This window comes from Electrophorus electricus, chromosome 7 (assembly GCF_013358815.1).
Source record: "Electrophorus electricus isolate fEleEle1 chromosome 7, fEleEle1.pri, whole genome shotgun sequence".
In the NCBI taxonomy this organism is placed as follows: Eukaryota; Metazoa; Chordata; class Actinopteri; order Gymnotiformes; family Gymnotidae; genus Electrophorus; species Electrophorus electricus.
This window is the reverse complement of record NC_049541.1, coordinates 4,271,351-4,293,272: the sequence shown is the minus strand read 5'-3', so window position 1 is coordinate 4,293,272 and position 21,922 is coordinate 4,271,351. Positions and strand designations below refer to the sequence as shown.

At 47.2% G+C, this 21,922-nt stretch overlaps 2 protein-coding genes across 11 annotated transcripts in view; both read left to right on the top strand.

Moving 5' to 3' along the window:
• Positions 1-6,477: 6,477 nt before the first annotated feature.
• Positions 6,478-13,967, top strand: LOC113582870 (transmembrane protein 200C). The gene is made up of 2 exons (XM_027018888.2): positions 6,478-6,558; positions 11,600-13,967. Exon 2 carries the CDS (start codon positions 11,633-11,635, stop codon positions 13,106-13,108), a length of 1,476 nt encoding a protein of 491 aa, XP_026874689.2. The 5' UTR covers positions 6,478-6,558; positions 11,600-11,632; the 3' UTR covers positions 13,109-13,967.
• Positions 13,968-14,610: 643 nt separating this feature from the next.
• Positions 14,611-21,922, top strand: part of LOC113582882 (protein 4.1-like) — a 39,171-nt gene continuing 31,859 nt past the window's right edge. For 2 of the 10 annotated variants that reach the window (XM_027018911.2, XM_027018917.2), the window contains exon 1: positions 14,611-14,725. The gene's annotated coding sequence lies outside the window, so the exon portion shown is untranslated. Of the gene's footprint in view, positions 14,726-14,856; positions 15,090-16,788; positions 17,019-20,672; positions 20,852-21,922 lie in introns of those variants that run through there. The other 8 variants (XM_027018915.2, XM_027018906.2, XM_027018912.2 and 5 more) reach the window with 6 other exon arrangements.

Here is a 21,922-nt window from a genome sequence, read left to right as displayed (position 1 = left end):
AAGTTTGAGGTAGAGCAGACAGGACTAAAATCACGTAGCGCACCAAAGAACTCCATGCCGCTCCACCCCCGGACTGACGCTACACACCAGAGAGAGTGCACGCGATGACTTAGTGATGAAGTGTGACACCACACACACCAGAGAGAGTGCACACGATGACTTATAGATGACGTGTGATGCCACACACCCGAGAGAGTGCACACAATGACTTATAGATGAAGTGTGACACCACACACACCAGAGAGAGTGCACACGATGACTTATAGATGACGTGTGATGCCACACACCCGAGAGAGTGCACACAATGACTTATAGATGAAGTGTGACACCACACACACCAGAGAGAGTGCACACGATGACTTATAGATGACGTGTGATGCCACACACCCGAGAGAGTGCACGCAATGACTTATAGATGAAGTGTGACACCACACACCAGAGAGAGTGCATGCAATGACTTATAGATGAAGTGTGACGCCACACACCACAGAGGGTGCACGTGATGATTTATAGATGAAGTGTGCATGTTGCAGCTGAAGCTTGCTTGGCACTGGGAATAATTTTTTTTTTTTTTTTTTTTTTTTTTCTTATTTTGCAATATGGAGATATTTTGGTGAGTCTGGCTTGTTGATTGTCTGGCTTGTCATAAAAAATGAGATTTTCTTAGTTTAGTATCATTAAAGATTTGTTATGGTTCTAAATCATCTTGGGTGTTGGTTGATGACAGATTTAAGCTGTAAACACTGAAGGACATTTTCCTGAGCAATGCCATACTTCTGGGTCACATTTTCTAGTGATAAAAAGTCAGAGGAATAATGTGTTGTAAATGAGAAATGCATTTGCTGTTCCAACTAGGGAAGATTTTTTATTTTGCACAAAGCCCATGTTATTTCAAATTGAAATATATTTACATAGGTGTTGTGGCAAGTTAGCAATTGTGAGACTTACCACAGAGCTGCCGGGGTAGCCGCCATTGTTGGGGTTTTAAATCAGTTAGGGGTTCTAATAAAAGGATAAGAGGTAAACCATCTGAGCTCTCTTCATACCACCAAACTCAACATCGCGAGCTCTTCACGAGGTTCGTTAGGTAGGCAGTTCCCTTCGTCGGTGTTTCCACTAGGCTCGAAACTGAGGTCTGACGTCCCAGTCCCACCCCCTCAAAGCTAACTTTTAACCCAAGCCACACCTCTTTCAACGTAAACCCAGCGTAAACCCAATCTGGCCTCCCTGGTGAGCTTTACGATCTATGCCAATAACACACAAAACTGTGCTGCATTCAGTAGTCTTTGTAACAGTTGCTTTCTTACTTCTTTTACTTAAGTAATGATTTAAATGGCTACTTTTACTTCTACTTGAGTAATGGTTATTTTAAAGCAACAGTACCTTTACTTCAGTGCAGTGTTTGGCTACTGCGCCCACCTCCGAGTGACAGTATTTGTTTTTGGGGATTTTGAGGTCACTGTAAATTGTGACAGTCTAAAAAAGAGAGATGATCCCATTTTCCAGATATGCTCGCTAGCTCCGTGTGTAATTCTGGAAGATCAACACTCCTCAGGAATGATGGTATTTCCTACAGCGCTAACCTGCCGAGCTTCTTACTGCTCAAATAGGGGCCTTTCGTTTATGTTCAAGTTGATTTGCGAGAAATTTGCCAGATTTATTGTTGTAATCGAATGTCTCTCTCTGTCATCTCTCTTCAAGACAGTGTCAAATATCTGAGCTTTAAATAAACGTTTATTAAAAAGGTCACAACGCTATTTTAAACCTTTAACCTTTAGCCTATGAGTGGTCATCAATTGAGCTCTCAGCAAGCGCAGTACACACACACACACACACACACGGAGAGAGAAACACAAAACCCCCTTAGATGTGACCCAGAACACCTGCTAAGATTGCCCCATCTGGAGCACCACTTCACCAACCCCCCAGCCCTCTCTCTCTCTCTCTCTCTCTCTCTCTCTCTCTCTCTCTCTCTCTCTCTCTCTCTCTCTCTCTTGGTCTTCCATCTCATCCCTCTCCTCTGTTGCAGTTCCTCGGCAGATGCACTGAAGCCCTCGTCCGAGGGGGATCTAGCTAGCCATACGTCTCCGCTGACCTGCAGCCTGCTCCGCTTTGTCATACATCAAAGCCAGCCCGACTACAGGAGGCCTGTTACCTCCGCATTGCCAATGAAGGCTTTGGAGCTTTCGACTGGTGGGGGCTTGTTTCTCGTGCTAAAAAAAGGATAAGTTATGATGGGACATTGCTGCTAATGACCCAGGCGTCAGTGTAGACAAGATAGGCAGGTGTCTGCCATCACTTTGAGATGTTGTCTGTGTGTAAGTATGTATAAGCTATGGGTTAACTAAAAGGTTTTTCTTTGTCAAAACATGCATTTTTAGTGGGTAACATCACTTGTGTACGTGTGTGTGTGTGTGTGTGTGTGTGTGTGTGTATGTGTGTGTGTGTGTGTATGTGTGTGTGTGTTCTACCCCATACCCTGACTCCTTCGTGCCCTAGAAACTCTGAGTGATGGTGATGTGCAGAACGCAGGAAACATAAATAATTAAAATGGCGAGGAACAGACTTAAATCTCTATGAACTGCTGTTCTGTCATCATTGCAGAACCTGCAGCAGATGAACTCATCATCTATCTCTCTCTTCTCTGTCCCTTACCAAAAACACTTGTTGCCAGCGCTGAGACAGAGTCACTTCTTCAGGAAGCTCTGACACTTTCCTGAAAGCCCATATTTATCCTGTCCACCCACTGCGGGTAGCACAGGTGAGGCTGTTTTCCACAGACCAAACGACACGTCTGAATAGCCTTGATTAAGTGTCACAGAGAACCCTCTTTGATGGGGAGAATGAGCAGAATGTTTGAGGGTGTGGAAGGAGTCCTGGATTAAAGCACAGGCCTGTCCTGTAGACACAGTCTGTGTCAACATCATGAATCAGATGGATCACCATGGAAACGACCGACCAGCGTTCTCCCGATACTGCGATGTGTGGGGTGTTCACACCTGGAGGAAAAGGGAGAACATCCCACACCTGGGCGTGCGCGTGGATGTTGTTGCTTCGTAGCATTGCGATGCCAAAACCTTGAAAACAGCGGTGCGGATCCTGCGCTGAGACGAGATTAGCAGCAAGTCAGGACGCCGACACCCACCTTAGGCCGTCTTGTCGCGACTGCTTTTTATCCGTGGATCTGGAAAGGGGACGCGTTGCCTTCATCCGTCATCGGAAAGGAGCGCTCTTAACGCTCGGAACGGAGGCTGCGAGATGCCCGTATAGATACAGCACTTGATGAAGGAGTGTGAGAGGCTCATTGAAGATAGCAGTGACTCCATCTGACCTCTACAGGACAAAACTACTGCAGTGGAGCCAAAATGGATTCAGTGCAATACGAAACTCAGAGCCGCACGAAACGCTGTTCTGTACGAAACGCTGTTCTGTACGAGCTTTCTAAACGGTGCTTATGCGTTTAGAAAGCTCATAGGGGAGCGGGAAAGATAGAAATTCTCAATCTAACTAACAGACTCCAAGGTGCATTTTTTTCAGCTGGAAAGACTTTCCGTGACTGAGTTTCACAGAAATGCCTGTGACTCATGTTAGGTCACACTGCAAGGTTGCCAGGTGAAGCGTGACCCCCAGAAGCACCTTTTTTAACAGCTCTTTTTTTACTGCCCTTCCTTTCACTTCCCAGCCGATGACTGGACCCACCTGCAGTCAGAGGTCGCCAAATCCTCTATATACACACTACCTCTTGCAAAGACTGTAGATGGCATTTAGTAACATAGACAGTTCAGCAACACTGTGCATGTGATGCCAATTTGCTGTAATGTGCTGTGTGCGCCAGTAGCTAACTTAACACAAACTGGACATGTTCCAGGACTCAAAGGCACAGTGGGTAGGATTCTGCTCTTTTTTTCTGCGTTAAATATAGATCTGGAATGCAGCGAAGGACTGTAAGATCCACCAGTGTGTTGTGCCGGTGTGCTGCACTCACTGGCTTCAGCTGGAAATCTTCGCTGCACTCAGCCATTCGGAATTCATTTATAAACCTTCAATTCTTCATTTCCTCAGACCAAAGTAGTAAAAATGTTTGGTTTTTTGATGTTTACTGCTAAACCCTTGGAAAGGTTTTCTAGTGAGTTTCAGAAATATGGAAAATTGCAATGCTGCTTAATCTTTTCAGAGTTTTGCTAGATGGGCAGGCTGGGTCGACCCAGGCTGGGTTGACAAACCTGCAGGCTCCAATGTCCCTGGCCTTCCTATGACTCCAGCACAAGCAGCCTGTGGAAAAGATTTTTTTGGGCACAGAATGCTGCGAATTCTGACAGGTTAGGGTTTAGAGAACTCTGCAACGCAATGTAGACACATTCTGTGGTCATTCTCCACCAAAGATCCGGAGAAAAGTCTCGCCTACTGCCAGCCAGGGTTGGGATATCTCACAGCTACAAGCCGAAGAACATTAACGCGGCCATTCCTGTGCTGCGGAAGTCAGTCCAGCAAACTAGCATTTAAGAATGATTGGGCTGAAATCTGTTCTAACGTCGTCAGATAAATCGGTTGCATGCCCTACTTTCTTGATCTCGTAGAAGTAGCTAAGTGATTTCTGACTGCGAGCCTTATCTCTACCTCCAGCTCTGTCCAATAAAAAGAAAAAAATCTGGTGCCCCTTCTAATGGGACACCAGATTACCAGACGAATCCTCTATCGCCCCAGATAGGGAAGAATAATGAATTCTAACTTTTGCTCCAGTGTGTACCCTTAGTGAGGAGGAACAGGTGTTGTGTGGACTTAGCCAGTCTGTGCATTTGCAAAATGTCAACTGGGGAGACTGTGGTGGTGAGGTGGGAGGAGAGAAGGGGGGGGAATGTATATGGGGCCTGGTCCCAGACCTCATTTTCAGAGCACAGAGGGAAGAGTCTAGACTTTTCTTGAGCTGGGGAATAGGCTGGCAGCATAGAGCTTAACCGTCACTGCGAGGCGGGTAATTAAAGCACCGCACAGGCCCCATGAGGAGAATGTGTGTGATCAGAAAGAGAGAGCGGGAGAGTGTGTGAGAGAGGGAGAGAGAGAGAGAAAGAGGGAGAGAGAGTGAGGGAGTGAGAGTGTGTGAGAGAGAGGGAGAGTGTGAGAGAGAGAGAGAGAGAGAGAAAGAGAGAGAGGGATGGAGAGTGTGTGAGAGAGAGGGAGAGAGAGGGATGGAGAGTGTGGGAGAGGAGGGGTGAGAGGGAGAGAGAGTGGGAGAGAGAGGTAGAAAGAGAGAGAGAGAGAGAGAGAGAGGGAGTGGGAGTGTGTGTGTGTGAGAGAGAGAGAGAGAGAGAGAGAGAGAGAGAGAGAGAGAGAGAGAGAGAGAGGGAGTGGGAGAGACAAAGGAAGAATCAGGGCAAAGAGAAAAAGGGGAGGAATGAGGAGAGAGAGAAGGGAGGAGATCTCCTGAAATCTGTTTGGTCTCCTTGGAGTCTGCTTTGTTCAGATGGACAGAGTAATGTGGACCATTTTTAATTGTCAAATTGCCTGGCATTAGCCATAAGACAATACCAGTATGATTTATGCTGAAAAATACTTTGTTTCTTTCTTCCATTCTGTTCTGTATCACAGGCTAGTTATGGGTTTGTTTGTTTTTTAATATTTGGCACTTAGGCACTGTACAACATCATTAATTGCTCTGGCATAAAATGTCTTCTCTAATGACTCTTTCTAATAGAAACCAGGATGCAGCAGGCCTCCTGTGCAGAACAACTTCACTTGTCATAAAGCTTTGGACACACAAGTAACAATAACATGCGAGATGTCGAAATGTCGAGAGCAAACTCTGTTCTTATGCAACATTATGAATCCATTAAAAAAAAAAACAAAAAAAAACAAAAAAAAAAACAACACAATAATAACGATAAAAATAATAATAAAACCCAGACCGTCAGACGGTTGCGTTTCACACGGACGCCTGCGCTGCATCACCGTCCGTCTGCTTGTGAGATGCTATGCCTAACAACAGATGTTTGAGCTCCCTGATATCCTACATACCGAACTCGACACACACATCTGTCACGTTCACAAAACAAGTCACGAACACGAGGGTTTCTCTATCACACACACACACACACACACACACACACACACACACACACACACACAAACAAAAACGTTTAACACCGAGAAAGTTTTGTAGCGTGTTTTGGTGGTCTTTTCCTGCCCCGTGCATTAACGGGTCAGGATTGTTCAAACATGAGACAAGATCTGGACTGTGTCCGTATCGAGACTCTGATGGGAATGTTTTGTTCTACACCAGGTTATAAAAGGATGTCTGCAACTTTGGTCCGGACGAATCCACCGAACAATACGAGCGCGACGGCTCCGTTTATCATACGTTCTCCACACGCGCATCCGGGCGCACGTTTGCTCGCCCCACCCCTCCGCGCGGCGGCGTAGTGAAGCGCGCGCTCCCCGGACACTCATTCCGTTACCGAGCCCGGCGGAGACGCGTGAGCCCGAGCGAGCGTCAAGCGCGACGAACCACTAGGCAGCGGAAACGCACGCGTGGAAGCATGGGCGGCGGGGAGAGCGCGCTTGGTAAGGAAAAGCGTCCAGTGCCTCTCTCTGTTATCAGACGGTCTATTTGCGGTGGCGACGGAGGCAACTTTACCCGAGCAATCGATTACGAACTTACGCGTGCATCCGTTGGGCTTTCGATGAATCGTCAAGGCAGAACTTTTATTGTCCGGTGCACTTTCGGTGCTTTCGGGAAGAGGGGGATTAAATGAAACGCCGGGCGCATTTTAGTGGCACGACCTGTAGTGATCTGCACACTAGACCGAGCAACGCGGAGCGCAGTTTGAGACATCAACATGACGTCAATTTGAGATATCAAACGATTAGCTATGTGAAGCGAACGGGCTGCTCTGTTTAATGAACTGCTTTGTGAATAGGCCTGTCATGTTTTCTATCTAGACTTAATCTATGAGTAACGAGCAGACTTCTTACAAAAATATCGTATCCCGTTTTGTCTGATTTTACGCCGCCTTTGCCTCGAAAACTCATCGCAAGTGCACAGAAACAAAGACGCGTACGGTCTTGGAAGTGGAATAGCATATAAAATCTCGGACACGAAGCAATACCCAAGATCGTTTAAGCGACCGTTATCTTTGATTATTTCGTTATTTCCTTTTTATTTTGCTAATTTGCAAGCGCCAATTCTTTTCTTCACTCGAGTGAAAAAAGTCTATGAAGGGTCGCATCGAACGATTAACCTTAAACATGCACAACGATGCAGGGAATCTGTAAGGTAAACCTCACCGAGGTGTTTGGTGAAGAGAACCATCAGTTAGCTCCCCGAGGAAAATGGAGGCTTGTATTATCCAGAGATCTGTTAATAAAATATGAGAGCATTAATAACACATCCTGAGCAATAACAATGTGTTTATGTCAGGTTGTAATGTATACTTTATGCTGTGACTTAATCGGAACAATTCACTTTATAGTGCAACCAGTCGTGTCGGTTCCATTAATCTCTATGTGAGTGCTTTTAGGACCATGGACAGAGGCCAAAGTCGCATTAATCTACGTTTAGCCGGGTTTTTTGTTGTTGTTTTTTTGTTTTTTTTTTGCTATGGTTTAAAGGGACAGATTAATAAACTGTAAAGTCACCTATCATATTAGTGAACTTAATTATTGAAGTGAAATTAGTACATTTCGGCTACAGATGACCTAGAGAGATGTAACCAACCCCATGCATTTCAAGGTTGCAGAAAGCCTGGAGTTGAGGAGGTTATGTCCTAGAAGAAATATATCAAATGTATCGATCATCAGTGGGTAGATTTAATCTGAATACACTTTTGGAGTTATTGTTGCTTTAAAGATGGGATATACACTGTGGAAAGTGACTTTAAGCGTAAGAGATTAAAAGCTACCCTGACCATTAAAGCACATTAAAGTGTCTGTCACTCAGACCCCTTCATGGGTGGTGAGATCATAATAAGAAAATAAGTCAAAGTAACGAACCAGGGCTTTAGTGTGCTTTCACAGTGGGAGCAGTGAGCTCGCCACAGGTGACAGAACAACCGTAGGACTGAAGCGAATCTATCTTTCTTTAAGAGCGAGCGATCCAAACAACTTTCCAAGCCTTCCGCACATTGGCAAAGGCAGCTCCCACCTTTTGGCCTTCCCTTACACCGTGACCTTTAGTTGGCACATCAGCCGTGAGTTCCGTTGCCACCCGCACCGGTCGACCATGCTGAACGCCCGAGCGTCGCTAGACCTCGGCAGCCCCACGCGTTGGCTCGTGCGTGCGAAGGCACGGAGCTGCTTAAGTGGAATGGAATCTTTTGAAAGGCATTTTTATTGCTAGCGTGTGAATGCAGGACTGCAGTGCCTCCTAGGAGACACTGGATTGATTATCATGCAGCAAAGGTTTTTCTTTTCTTTTCTTTCTTTCTTTCTTTATTTGGTTTAGTTGTAGTTGAATATGACCAGCCTTAGCACTGTCAGAACTTCAACAGCCTCCCGCCAATGTGCAGTATAAGACTGCCTCTGTCATATGCCGCAAAAGTAAGAACAAGTTTGTCAGCCTTCACTCCAGAATTTGAAACAAGTTCAGAGAAGAATAGACTCAGTGCAGAAACTCAGTGTATACTTGAACCACAACAGTATGGTGACTCGAGCCTGAGGAAGTGAGAGAGAACAGAAAGTCTTGAAATCATAAAGCTGTGCTTACGGGGTCTGGGGGTGTGGACACCAGCCTGGGCCTTTGCGTTCTGCTTCTCAGTGCAGGAGCTTTTGAGAGAAGCTGCGCTTCACGGGGGCTTGTCCGTTCTTTTAAAACACCACCTGTAAACACTCAGGAGACAAGAACCTTTGAGTTGAGGGTGCTTGTACAAGACCTTTGAGCAAGGCATGTGGACTTGTATGTGTGCTGGGGGGGATTGTGTGTGTGAGTGTGTGTGTGTGTGGTATGCATTGTTCTTCTACCTCTTCTCTGCTGGAGCAAAGAAAGACAGAGGGAGAAAAAGAAAGCGAGAAGGGAGACGAGAGAGGCAGAGAAACTTGAGAGCGAGAAAACAAGAGACATGGAGAGAAATCAAGAGAGGCAGAGCTTCTCGAAATGAGCTTTTCAGAGTCACAGTCAGGAGGACTCCTATGGTTTGCCACCCTAAAAAAGACCACAAATTAATATGGACCCTTATATATTGGATTTTATAGTTAGCACTGCAAAATCACCCCTGTTGGCTCAAGGGCTACAAAATAACATTTAGTTTGATTTAATTACATGTTTGTTTACAGAATGAGTCATGATATTTTAGAGATGTAATGTAATAAATTAATTGATGTCAACCTTCACCATTTATATGTGACAATAAAACCCACTGTAAGCTGTCATAAAAAATGGAGATCAGACTTCACTCCTGCATAAATATCCTGCACGATAACATTAAATGTTACATATCTTCCATTATCAGCTCAGTACAAGGGTCTTGAAAAACAGGGCAACTCCAAAGTCCGCAACTCAGTTTATCCTGGCGGAGGCGTCAAGATCCGTAATTGCGGCACGGAACACGTGGTAAGAGGGTTTCTGCTTCCGCGCACTCTCCCGTAAAGATTGGGGGGAAGACGGGTTTGTCTCGAAGAAGGACACAGTCACCACCGAGATGCGCTAGAAGGAACTCCAAAGCAGGCACCTGTGGCTTTGTTTGCCCATAAAAGGAGCATCGGAGCAAAAAAAAAAACCTCAAACAAGGCGATGAGCTGGCAAAGTCGAGAGCCACGCGTTGGAGGTGACATGTAGCCTCTTTCAGTGTCATGCTTCACGTTCACAGCAGCACAGGCTGTTGGAGTGTTATTAAGCTGTTTTACCTTGCAGCGTCGGGATGTGTCGAACGCCCCCCCTGCGGTTGTTATGGCACTCTAACACTGGTCGAAGTCAGTGCATTCAATCTCACGTTCCGTTGTTCTAAGGCCCTGACATTTCCGGGAACAAAAACGACGTGTCGTGGCAGACATTTTACGAGATGAATTATTCATGTTGCCCTCACCCTGAGCCACGCGATAATTATGAATGATTAGGCAAATGGATCACCTACAGGCAAAGTCAGGGATAGATGGTACATTATTCAGCTCAATTAGGCTGTGACAACTTCTCAAAGTAGTTGATTGGAGTGGGTGCACGACGTGGGATTTTGATTCGTGTAAAGGTGCCACCTGTCATTAATGACCACAAACTGAGAATTAGACATAGAAGGTGGAGGAATTCGGGGGGAAATTAGGACTGTGTAATTAATTGCAAAATAATCTAAATTGCGTTTTTAGCTTCTGCAATTAACTGATTGCTAAATGGCAGCAATGATGCACATTATGCACATTTAGCAGTATTCCCATGGGTTCATAATCAAGCTCAACCAAATCGCCTATCCAATGAGTGTGCTTTGTGTGTGTGTGTGTTGGATGCTTTGACTGATTTCAGGTGCTCCCACTGACTGTCCTCTGATTGGGTTTGTTCAGACAAATAAGATTCAGACAAGTCATTCATCTTCACAGTGAATAACTTGACTAGAGGCAGGTTCACACTGCGCGATAATCAAGTCTATTGTGCTGTCGCAGACCAAATCGCACACCACATGCAAATGTCTTTGGTTCTGAGTTCAGTGGACGAGGAGCACACAATATCATGTATTCCATGGCAGCCTGTATAGTGCCTCTGAGACCAAAGACTGGCGACTTTTTGAGTTTCTAGAAGTGTCAAGGAATTTAGATCTAAATTACAGAGTGTGTCCTATGAGGCTCCTGTACAATGCACCAGTGAGAGGACACCACGGAGCGACGTGAACATCATGAGACAATGACAAATATTGGCCATGACGCGTTTGATTAGAGAATCATCATTGTACAGACCTTAAAAACACAGGCTATCACACAGTTGGACAAAGAATCGTGCTCATCTCGAACAGTCTGGCATGTAACAGTCTTATAAGGAGTCTGAATTCGCACAGTGTAAGCCCAGCTGTGTACTGAAATGTACTGAACACATGTCATTTGAATTAATAATTCCAATCACCAGGCCTACTTAAATTTTAATTCTTAATTAGTGGTAATTGTGTAATCCAAGAGGAATGTGTCCTTCTTTATGTTGTGTTTTTAAGATTGTAATGTCGGACCGAGCGCTATCTGCCTCTGGGACAAGAAGGTTTTGTTTCGGTTAAATGCTCAGGATTTCCTACAAAGTTATCAGTGCCTGTCCCTTTAAATTTCAGTCACATGATGGCTCAGCACTGGTGACATTTCAATTACATGATGGCTCGACATTGGTGACATTTTATGCATTGCATGTAACTGGAATAAAGTGTGCATTCCTGCTGTTATTCTCCCACAAATGTTTTCATTAAAGGTGCCGACCCTTTGGTGTGCAAGAGAAAGGCAGGAACTTTCACATAGCAACATTTCACTGTGTATTTGTAAACCCTTTATGCACGAAAGTTTATCTTCTGTCTCGTAGGCTCCTGCTCATCTTCTATTCACCCTGTCCCTATCACACATTCACTTTCACCTATTATTGTGTTCCACAAAGCCTCAGCCAATAATCCATTCACTTTTAACCTAATCCGCCAATGTCTGTCCCCCGCAGGGTGAGTGACGGCTCAGTCGTCCAGTAGGCGCAATGATAGCGACGGGCGGTCTCCTGCGGATCTCCCGGCGCCAGGATTCGCTGCGCGCCAAGAGCCGGGCGGAGAACAAGCGGCGGAGGAAAGTGAAAAAGAAGAGGAAGATAGACGTGGTGGTGGTGAAGGGGAAGCTGGAGCTGATCTCTGCCTCGGGCCTGGCAGCGGCGGCCGGCATCGCGATCTTAATGCTGGGTGTAGCCATGGCCATCTTGGGCTACTGGCCCAGAGAGACCTCGGCCTTTGCGCAGGTCTCGCCGAGGGAGAGAAAAGGCGTCCCTCAGGTGGCTTCTAACCTCACGAGCAGCGCCAAGCCATGGGCGCAGGCGTGGCGGAACGTCAGCAGGCCGGCAGGCAACGGCACCGAGCTCGCTCCCCACCCGCCCGGCTTCCTCCGAAGGCTGTTCTCCGGCTACCTGCACTCGGACAACCTGAAGGTGTCCGGGCCGCTGGTCATGGGCATCGGCATCTTCCTCTTCATCTGCGCCAACGCCGTGCTCCACGAGAACCGCGACAAGACGACGAAGGTCATTAACCTGAGGGACATTTACTCTACGGTCATCGACATCCACAACCTGCGCTCCAAGGACGGCCCGCCCGTCAACGGGCTGCTCGGCCACGCCCACCCGGGGGGCAGAGACCTCATGCCCATGTCCTACGGCACGCCCGTGCCTTCCCGGGGCTCCTGGCCCTCCACGGGCCCGTGTAAGGACGTGGAGTACCGGAGAGCATTGTGCGCTCACGAGGGCAGCTGGTCCAGGGAGGGGCAGTCATTTACTGAGACGGTGTATAGCATTTACAGAGACCAGGCCAGCACGCGGGAGCCCGCACCCGCTCCCAAGGAGTGGGAGACGCGCTCCATCGTCGCCTCGTCGGTCAACGCTTTCACTCTGCCCGTGATTAAGCTGAACAACCGCGAAATGGAGGCGAGAGAGGAGCAAGAAAGGGGAGCCCGGGCGGAGGGCGGCCCCTGCGGCGTGGGAAAGGGACTGCAGTCGCAGCATCCGGGATCCACGGAGCTCTCTTCCATTCAGACCAAAGCCGAGGTGCTGAGGGTGGGCTCATCGGTATCCCACGATCCCGGGCTGTCGGGGGAGGGGCGGACGGTGTCCCAGGTGCGCAGGCAGCAGCTGCTGCTGCCCAGCCCAGAGCTCAAAATCCTGGGGTCCCATCTGTCCTTGAACGCCCTGTCCGACCTGGGCCCCGGACGGCACGAGGAGCGATCGCGGAGGTTCAGCTGCCCAAGGCTGGACCGTTCCGGCAGCAAAGGTTACATCAAACTGGCCGAACTGGGAGGAGACTCCTTTGATGCCTCGGACGTGGCGCCGGAATCGGGAGCAGGGGGACCAAGAGAGGCGGGAGCACTTCGGGACGGGCAGGACACAAGCTCGTCTGTGCTGTCCCATAACACAAGCGCTGCACTGTCCAACTCTCACATGTCTGACGTAGATGTAGACCCAAAGGCAAAGCTCTGAACAGGGGGCCACACCTGTCTCACACTATGGAAACAAGATAGCAGCCCGTAACTGTTTGGGTTTAGAAAGGTGTTTTCGTGTGTTATCAGGGTGTGTAAAATATTGTGATCCTGTAGCATACCCATGTCAAAGTTTTGATAACATTTGTATAGAACTCAGTGCTCATGTAAGTGTATTTGAATAAGGCGTGTAAAATACAGACCTACAGTCTGTCATTTGAAGTGATTGTCACTTATTTTTGTTTATTGTGGCAATATCTAAAGTCCAGGAGTAGAAATGAGCTGTTCTTGTGACTTTCTGTGATCCGTTACGCGCTGTTCTGTCTCACACTAAAGTCATGTTACATGTCGAGTCATTTACAGTGTAATAATTAATGAACAGTTTCGAGTCGGTGGGGTTTTTGATGTGCTTTACAGAGACATCGCCATCTCTTATCACGACCAACATTCAACCTTGCAATTTGAATGAAATATCTCTTTGCGGTAGATAGTAAAATGTCGAAATGAAACGCCCTATTGTTTTTCCTGTTGATGGCTACTAGAATATAATTATGCAACCTCATGTATTTTTTTATATATCTGCTTCCTGAATATTGTTGTATAACTGAACAGCAATAACTGCTATAGCTGAATTCTCAGGTGTCACCCTGGCTTTGCGAACAGTGAAGAACATTAATGAAACATTCGGCTTTTTTCTTACCAACAACGTTGTGTTCTGTTTAGGCTTGGTAAGCGTACGCTTATGACAACTTCATACACGACAAGAGGTAAAACAGTGAAATAAAGAGCTGACAAAGAGCCACTTGGGATGATTCATTTCAGTGTAACGGTTCTTTCTTGGCCAGACGGATGTCCGAGCCGGGCGTCTCCTTCCCTCCCGTGGGCTTGTCTGTGCTGACACCAGGTGGAAAAGGACGGGAGCGACGGCGGAAGACAAACGCCGACACTCCGAAATGCAACCGTTTCTTTATTCGGCATTTGAGGGAGGCGGTGTGGCATGAACAATATTCTAATTCATTTCAAATAAGTAGTCCGCTCTTACGGACGTTCACCTTTTGATATGGGAGTGAACTGAAAGTTAAGCGCTTTCACTTTCTCTTTAATTAGCGCGTGGCCGTGGCTCTTTCAGCTCGAGATGTTCAGGACTTTCGCCGCCACTGAGTTGGACTTTAGATCTTGCTTTTGCTATAATGGTTTATAATGCCGTATCATGTACAACGTCGATTCCTGCGTGTGTCCGATACCCTTTGCAAACCCAAAGCTTTTCCGGTTGCGTTGAAAGCCTGCGGTGCACAGTAACAGGACAGGGGCGCGCGTTAACGTGCACGCCGCGGCTCGTCGTAGCTCGTGGCCGGAGCGGACGGGGTCGTCCGTGTTTTCCATCTCGAGGGCGGGATCAAGACCTCTTTTCTCTGCGCTGACACGTGGTCTCACCAGCGAATGGCTCGGGAGGAGCGGAGACGTCGGGGGTTTCCGAGTCTGCCCGAGGAAGCCTCGGTCCTACTGCACGGAGCAAAGGGGGAATCCTGCACAGGTGAGCGCTCGGACGCTGGGTGTAATGACTGTTTGTAGGCCGTGAAACTCCAGTGGAAACTACTACGAGTCGGATCATAGCCAGGTGATAGCCTGCTCTTCTTTTTTTTCTGGGTAACTTTTACTCTTGCAAAGTTCCGTAACGGAACGTAAACGACCCGATCCCGTTTTCGTTCACTCTCGGCGTCTTCATGCCGTGACGTTCAAACATTTCAAAAGGCGCTTTATTGACATTCTGCATTGAATTTGCTGTAACAGTAGAACAAAGTATGATAGTCTCTTTAGTAAACCTTGACCCAGCTAAAAATATATTTTAAGAAACAACTCCTTTATGCTGGGTTTAGCTCGTAAATGCTTTCTGTACAGAATAAGTTATTTCCTCCTTTCTACATGCGTCTCGGGACTGGCGCTGCTGACTGCGCGTGGAATCTTACATCGCGTTTGTTGGGGTAAGTTCCTTTTCCCAAAACAAATAGCGAATTGCGGATTTTTTTATGTACCTATGTGAACACAACCTTTATATGTTACGTGGTCAGAAAGGTTCTTTAAACTTTGGGACAAAACAATCACTTTTGAGACCTATAATAATAAAATAAGGGCAAAACCACCGCTTGCCAAAACGGTTCAATTCTGAATGCATGGACGTGACCCCCAACCCCTATAATTCCTGCTCACACTACTCATATAATGTGGTAGGTTGGGTGGTGTGAGCTTTGTCCCCCCAAGGTAGAAATGAAACCTACGCCACTGTCGGAATGTAATAATTATCAGCCATACTTTGCCCATGTCTGATCTGCTGTGTTTTCCTTTAGTTTACAGATACCATGACCCTGTTTTCTTATATAACTGGCAAGGGATTGTTTGCTGTGAAATGCTTGGTTCTTTGTTATCGTCCAGCTTGTATGGCTGAGTAACTGTATCTGAGGGTTCGTGCTTTGTGGTCAAGTGATCTACGTGATGTGTCTGCAGTGCTGGCTGTCTATAAGAGGAAGTGATTCTTTTTTTCTTTTTTTTTGCTGTTTGGTTATTTAAGAGATTTGCTTCATGTTTTAGGAATGTTCTGGATGTATTTTGGAGTGCTAGGCTGTGCACCGTTTGTTCGCGTGGTCAGTTTTTCCAAGGCAAAATGCATCCTCACTGAAATGTGAAAGGATTGCGTGATAACAGAGAGTGGACTTAAATTCAAGCGTTTGCTGCTGCTAACTACGCGAGTCTGCTCAGGCCTTTCCCTTTGATCCGCACACCGTTGGGGTTCCCAACAAAACCCGCTGTCACTGCCAGCCGATGTGTGCTCTCCGGGTCGGAGCGTGCATTAGTATCTCGCTCCCTTCAGTATGCAGTGGTACTGGCTGGTCCCGTGAATGTCGGGAGCACACATACACATGTGCAGCTAGGCTTTATGGAGATCTTTCCCTTGTGTGTAACAGGTAAATCCACAGTTGATAAAAATCAAACATTTGAACTATAGTCGTAGTTCAGTTTAAAGCCTCGAGGTTTGACTGAAATGAACAAATGCCGTTTAGGCACTTTTCTTAGAGTGAAGGGAAAGTGCGAGGTAGCAAGGGTCCCTCCCTGCACTCGAGACCGTGATCCCAAGGGGGTGAAAGGCTGCTGGAATGAGTCATCGCTGCATTTTGTGCCCCGGTTATCAGCCCGGCCGGGCGATAATGGACGGCTCAAAGGTTGCAGCTGTCCATAGTCCCCTGTTCCTGGGGTGACACGTGAGTTGAGGCAGTGTGGGAAGCCCTCGACAGCACTGCTGAGTCAGCAGGGCCTGCCTTCACCAGGGCCTAGACTTTATCCAGACTTTATCCAGACTTTATCCAGTTGGACTGGCCCTGGAGATTACTGCGTCATTTTCCTCGTGCGTGCGTGCGTGCGTGCGTGCGTCTGTGTGTAAAGCAGTGATAAGGAAGTTCTGATTGACCCATCTCACCTCTGCATGCCATTCTTTTTGCCCATAAAAGGCCCTAGAGCTAGGAGAACAAATCAACCTTATCATGGGTATTAATAGCAGTGAGAGGTGCACTGTCCTGTCACTGGCTCGCCTCGGGAACCTCACGTGTGTCCCTGTGGGTCCTCCTCCTTCTGATCACACCCTGCTGCTAGAAATGATGAGGTTTTGTGTAACTGAGACTCTTTGCTATGCCATTGGCTTGTTGTTTACCCAGATACAATAGAGTCTGTGTCGTCGTCCCCCCAAGCCGTTGATTAAGATGAAAGGTTTTCCTAAAAGCCAAGATGACACAGTCCTACAATGCGTGTGTGGGCCATGTTACTCCCAGTGTTATGTGACCGCTTTCGCAAATACTTGTTGGCTCCTGGCGGCTGAGCAGGCTGGTAACCGAAGAACCGAAGAGTGAAATCCCACATCTGAGGTGCGTTTCAGTGCCCATTATCGTTGACTGCAGCGTGACGTGTTAAGCGTGGTTCACAGACGTGACATTTGGTGCTGCGCTCGCATGACGTGTTATCTCAGAGCGTACCTACATCAGCAGCTGCTTATGTCGAGGTCCTAGGTGTCATCTGTTTGTTAAACTCAGGGTTAAAGTGTGTTAAACTCCCTTATTAGACGTGTAATAACACTCGTTGTCGTTAATCTATAACAACCCGGCAGAATACATTCGCTGTGTCACTAGGGGTGGCAGTGTAACCGTGTGTTCCATGATGACAAACCCGCTGACCTGTTTGAACTGTGATGATCGTGTCTGGCTTGAGCAAGTGCTGACATCATGCACACTAGGAGACCGCATTTGCTGTCTCAGCATGCTAAGCACATAGTTTATGTGTGTCGTTATACAACTATGAGAAGAGTATTTCATAGATGAACATTTCATACGACGTGCAAGGTTTGCTGTTGATTTGTTTGGTTTTGGTTTTGTTTTTTAATGCGCAGCTTCATGCTTAGTCTGGGTTCCCTTACGGGTACCTGCCTACCTGAGTCCTCGGGGAACGTTTTTTAATTTTAGTTTTCTGTTTTTCCATCACACCGTCCTCCATGCGATTTAGAGAGCGCTAAAGCCCCGTTATTGTTCAGAAAGGCAGACCTCGGGGCTGGAAGCGGGCATAAAGAACAGCGCTGCACTGCTCACACGGCAAAACGGCGGAAATCTCAACAGTCACCAGCTTCTCGGCCATTATCTGGTGTTTCGCAGTGAGGGCAGGACAAGTGAAAAGTGATATTCTGTCGTGAGTTGTGCGTTCTTGGTGTGATTTGTTAAAGCCGTATAAGGGCTCTAGGGGAGGACCTTTGTCAGTGGTGGTGTGGCAAGGGTTTGCTGGGGTCTGCTATGGAAATCTGTTGGGTGACAGAATGTGAATAAGAACCACTTCTGAGACAAAGCAACCTCTGCACTTCTACAGGAACAGAATACAAAGACAGAACAAGCTCAAAAACGAGCTTGCCTGAATAACCAGGCAAGAAGAGGCATTTTCAATAACTCTGAATATGTTTCAAACATCTCTCTCTCTCTCTCTCTCGCTCTGTCTCTCTCCCTGTCTGGTTTGGCTTTGTTAAGCTTACATGTGCTTCACAGGGAGGAGGCTTGACCTGCACACTCATATTTCAGCATCCAATGTGCCCAGGAATTATTACGTTAAATCATTTAAACCAGATTATAGTACTGGACTTTCCCATTGTCAGCATGGTCCATCCCTGGTGACCCGGGTGTCCAGATTGTTGACAGCTGAAAACATTCTGCTAGTGTGTACTAGAATTTCAACCCTGTCTGTTAGACCTTTCCTAACACTTGCAGTGCTAAGAAAGGAAATGGCTGCAGTTCCACGGAGGTCCTGGAGAGTCACGGATCTTCGGCGTGCCTGAATGCGCTCCACGTGGCCACGGCCAAGGTGAAGGTTGGCTCTGCCTGACCTCCTGACCTCTGCCTTTGATGCTCCGTTCTGGCAAAGTCCTCTCACCAAAACAGGGCCAAAACCTAAAAAAGGAAGAAGAAAACCCCAAACCACGTGGATAGCAGAGATTAGAGAATGTCTGCTCTTGGTCATCGCTGACTAACAAGAATTTGTTTCCTGTTTTCTGTTTTTGGGGGGTTTTTTACTCATTGCAACGGTGACTCAGTGGGTGACGGGCCAGGCAGTTTGTTCACTGCTAGTGGTTTTGCTGAATTGCAAATAACAGTTTCATATTACCGGATGACTGGTGGACAGACAGTGTGCATAATCTTAGTGCAATGTATGACTGGTTACCTTTTTCCCACAAATGGGACTGATATCCATATTTATTCATGCAGACCAAAGTGTTGAGTAGGGGTTACGATAGCACTAGATAGGTACTGAGATATAACAATGCAAATGAAACTAAATGAAAGAACTGAAAGAGGTACCATTTCAATGACCTCAGAAGACCCAACTCCTGTCCATACTGGATTTTTTGGGCTTTGGACCAAACACTTCACTAATTTTTCCCTCCATCAGACAGTGAAATGGGTCCCTTTAGGATACTGAGATAGTGATCACAAAAACATGACAGTGCGCTGTTCTGGAGTGCAGTCTACAGACACAGAATGGAAGGTGGGGGAGGGGGTACAAGGAGCGCTTCTTTAATGCCCGTGTTGACCTTATCATTAGCCAAGACCCGGACCTTCACCACAGCTTGGGGGCTGGCGGATGGTGGTGGGGGTTGGGGGGATCTGGCCATTGGGTCTTCACACTTCCACTTTTACAAAGAAACATTTAGTGGCAGCGGTAGCGCGGCGGTTTAGGTACGTGACTAGTAATCGGAAGGTTGCCAGTTCCAACCCCGCCGTTGCTACTGTTGGGCCCCTGAGCAAGACCCTGAACCCTCAATTACTCAAGTTGTACTCACTCATAATTGTGAGTTTCTCTGGATAAAAGGTGTCACCTAAATTCAGTGAATCAAAGGAACTGATGGCATGCAAATGGGTGCTGTGTCTAGAAACGTAACTGTTGTTGAGTCAGTGATTTTCTGTAAAGTAAGAGTCATTTAGTGGATATCTGCTCCTTTAAGATGTCTCAGCATGTACATACACATACAACAGGTATAGGGAATTTTGCTGAAGAACTCCACGGCACATGTTAATCTTCCCAGATTGGATTTGAAAAGTTGGACTTCTACCTGTGGCTGCTTGCGAGCTGCAGGGCTCCCTCTTCAGCCCACCAGTGTAAGAGCTTTAGGCCTTGGCGTTTTCCAAGGCACCAAACTGGTGTGTAAAAGCGGCTTTGAGGTCCGCATGCCTTGCGTCTCCACCCAGTGCGTTACGCACTGCGTGTTTTTAGCCTGGTGCCCGTAGCGCATTTGCATGTGGGAAACCTTCCACAGCATGGTCAGGGCCTGCAGATTCCAGACGTAGTCTGTCATTAGTGGGATATATATACCATTGAGAAGAATGTCGAGGGGGCAGTCAGATGGGCCGAACATTATGGCTAAGCCAGAAAAGAGGATTTATGGAGGGTTGAGTCCCTCAAGAGGCTGCAGGCATATGCCCTGCCTGTTCTTAATTAAATTGTGTGTGTGTGTGTGTGTTGGAGGAGGGGCGTCTGCTGAGGTTTTCTATCCGGTTCTCAAAGACCCCCAGTCAGACCAGACCAGGTGCGTTGTGTTTTTGTTCTGCTCCTTTCCCTCCTTCACCTGAACCATATCTGAAGAGCCGCAGAGATCCAGCAGCCCGACTCACGTGCATTCGGAACTGGATCAGAGGGCACGGTCCTCAAGGACCGGATGCTTAGACCAAGCAGAATGCGTGGCAGTTTAAGTATGTGGTGCGAATCCAGTGAGCAAACAGGATTTGAGATATTTATGACTGACACCTTTATAAAAGGCAGTTGTTGGAACAACTCTAATTTCCCCAAATGCTGCTCGGATTAGCTGTAAGATAACCTTGCCTTTTCTTTGCCATTTTTTCTGCTGCCACGAAATTCTTCAGTGGTCCAGCCCAGCAGTTCAGATGGTCAGATGGGCCGCTGCATGGCCGACTTGCATACGCAAGCATTTGAAATAGTACCAAAGGTCCAAGTATTTTCCGCCTTCCTCCTTTTCTTGGAAGCGCCTCTGACGTTACGCATGTGGCTTTCGATTCTGCGTCCAGCTCGCACTGGCTGCGGTACCACGCTGCACTACGCGCGTTCCCACCCCGTTAACGAGCCACGGACCGAGCGGCCGGATAACGGCGCGCACTCCAACGAGCGTCGGTGGAGCGGAGGCTGTCTGGGCGGAAAGGACACCGCGTCTCCGGTAATGTCAGCCTTCATTCTACGGGATGTCGCCCTGCTCGGACTCGCGTGTGCACGCTTTGTGGAAAGTGCAGCCTCGAGTAGTAGCGCGTGATATCCGTATCTTCTTGTCAGCCTCGACTGCGCTATTGCTCTTATGCTCGTCTGAAAAGGTTTTCAGTTGCGTTATATTGGTATTTCTTGCCCGATTTGGCTCAATACTGGAACAGCTGGCGTGTAAAGCGCGCTCGCCGGGCAGCTCCCTATTTTTCACGCGCTGTTACACAGCCCTGGCTGCCAGGCACGTGACGAATGCCGCTTTCTCGTGCGGATCAGGGTCGGGGTTTAACGCGGGTCGTGGCCAGCATTTGATTTCAGCATGCATTGTTTTGGTTTTTTTGTGGGTTCTTTCCTTTACAAATACGCTATAGGGGAACAATTGTTCCAGTTCTGCGAAGGTTTGAAGTGCAAACATTGTCCGCCTGTGAGCTCTCAGGTTGTACTCGTAAGCATGTTTTTACTTCGTTTTCGCGGTGATGCGGTCAGCTTTTCTGCGTATTTTGGCTACAGTTACATAAAGAGCACAACGATGAAAACATGATGTAATATTTACAGGGAACGCTGTTATGTATTTTTGTACAAGCAAGAACTGCAAAAAAAAAAAGCAAAAAAATGGCAAGGGTGCTTTTGATCGGAGCCGTTCATGATGCTGCAAACGCCTTTGCGAAAGTTTTGGCTTCGATAGTTTGACATTCTCTAGTTAAAGTTCGTTAGAAAATCATTTGGATAATACTTTGCATTTGCGTGATAAACCCCTACCCTTCACGTGCGTTATATGGGTTAAAGCAATACAGAAATTATGGCAGTTAAAGTCTTTTTAAAGTCAGGCATTTTTTTATATGAGGAGAGTTACAAGAGACGGTCGTGCAAAACAGCAGAAGATCCGCTACATTCGCTTAAGCTCCCTCCGTGCAACCTGGAAAACACGAGCTGACTAAGAGACTAAGCAGCCTTAGCCTGTCTGTGCCTCCGTCACGAACCCTCTGTCTGCATTCTAGATCAGATGAAGTGTCCTTTCCACAGTCTCAGGGTC

What these genes read in the sequence shown, in the direction of transcription:
- LOC113582870 (XM_027018888.2), top strand. Translation starts at nt 11,633, where the DNA reads ATGATAGCGACGGGCGGTCTCCTGCGGATCTCCCGGCGCCAGGATTCG.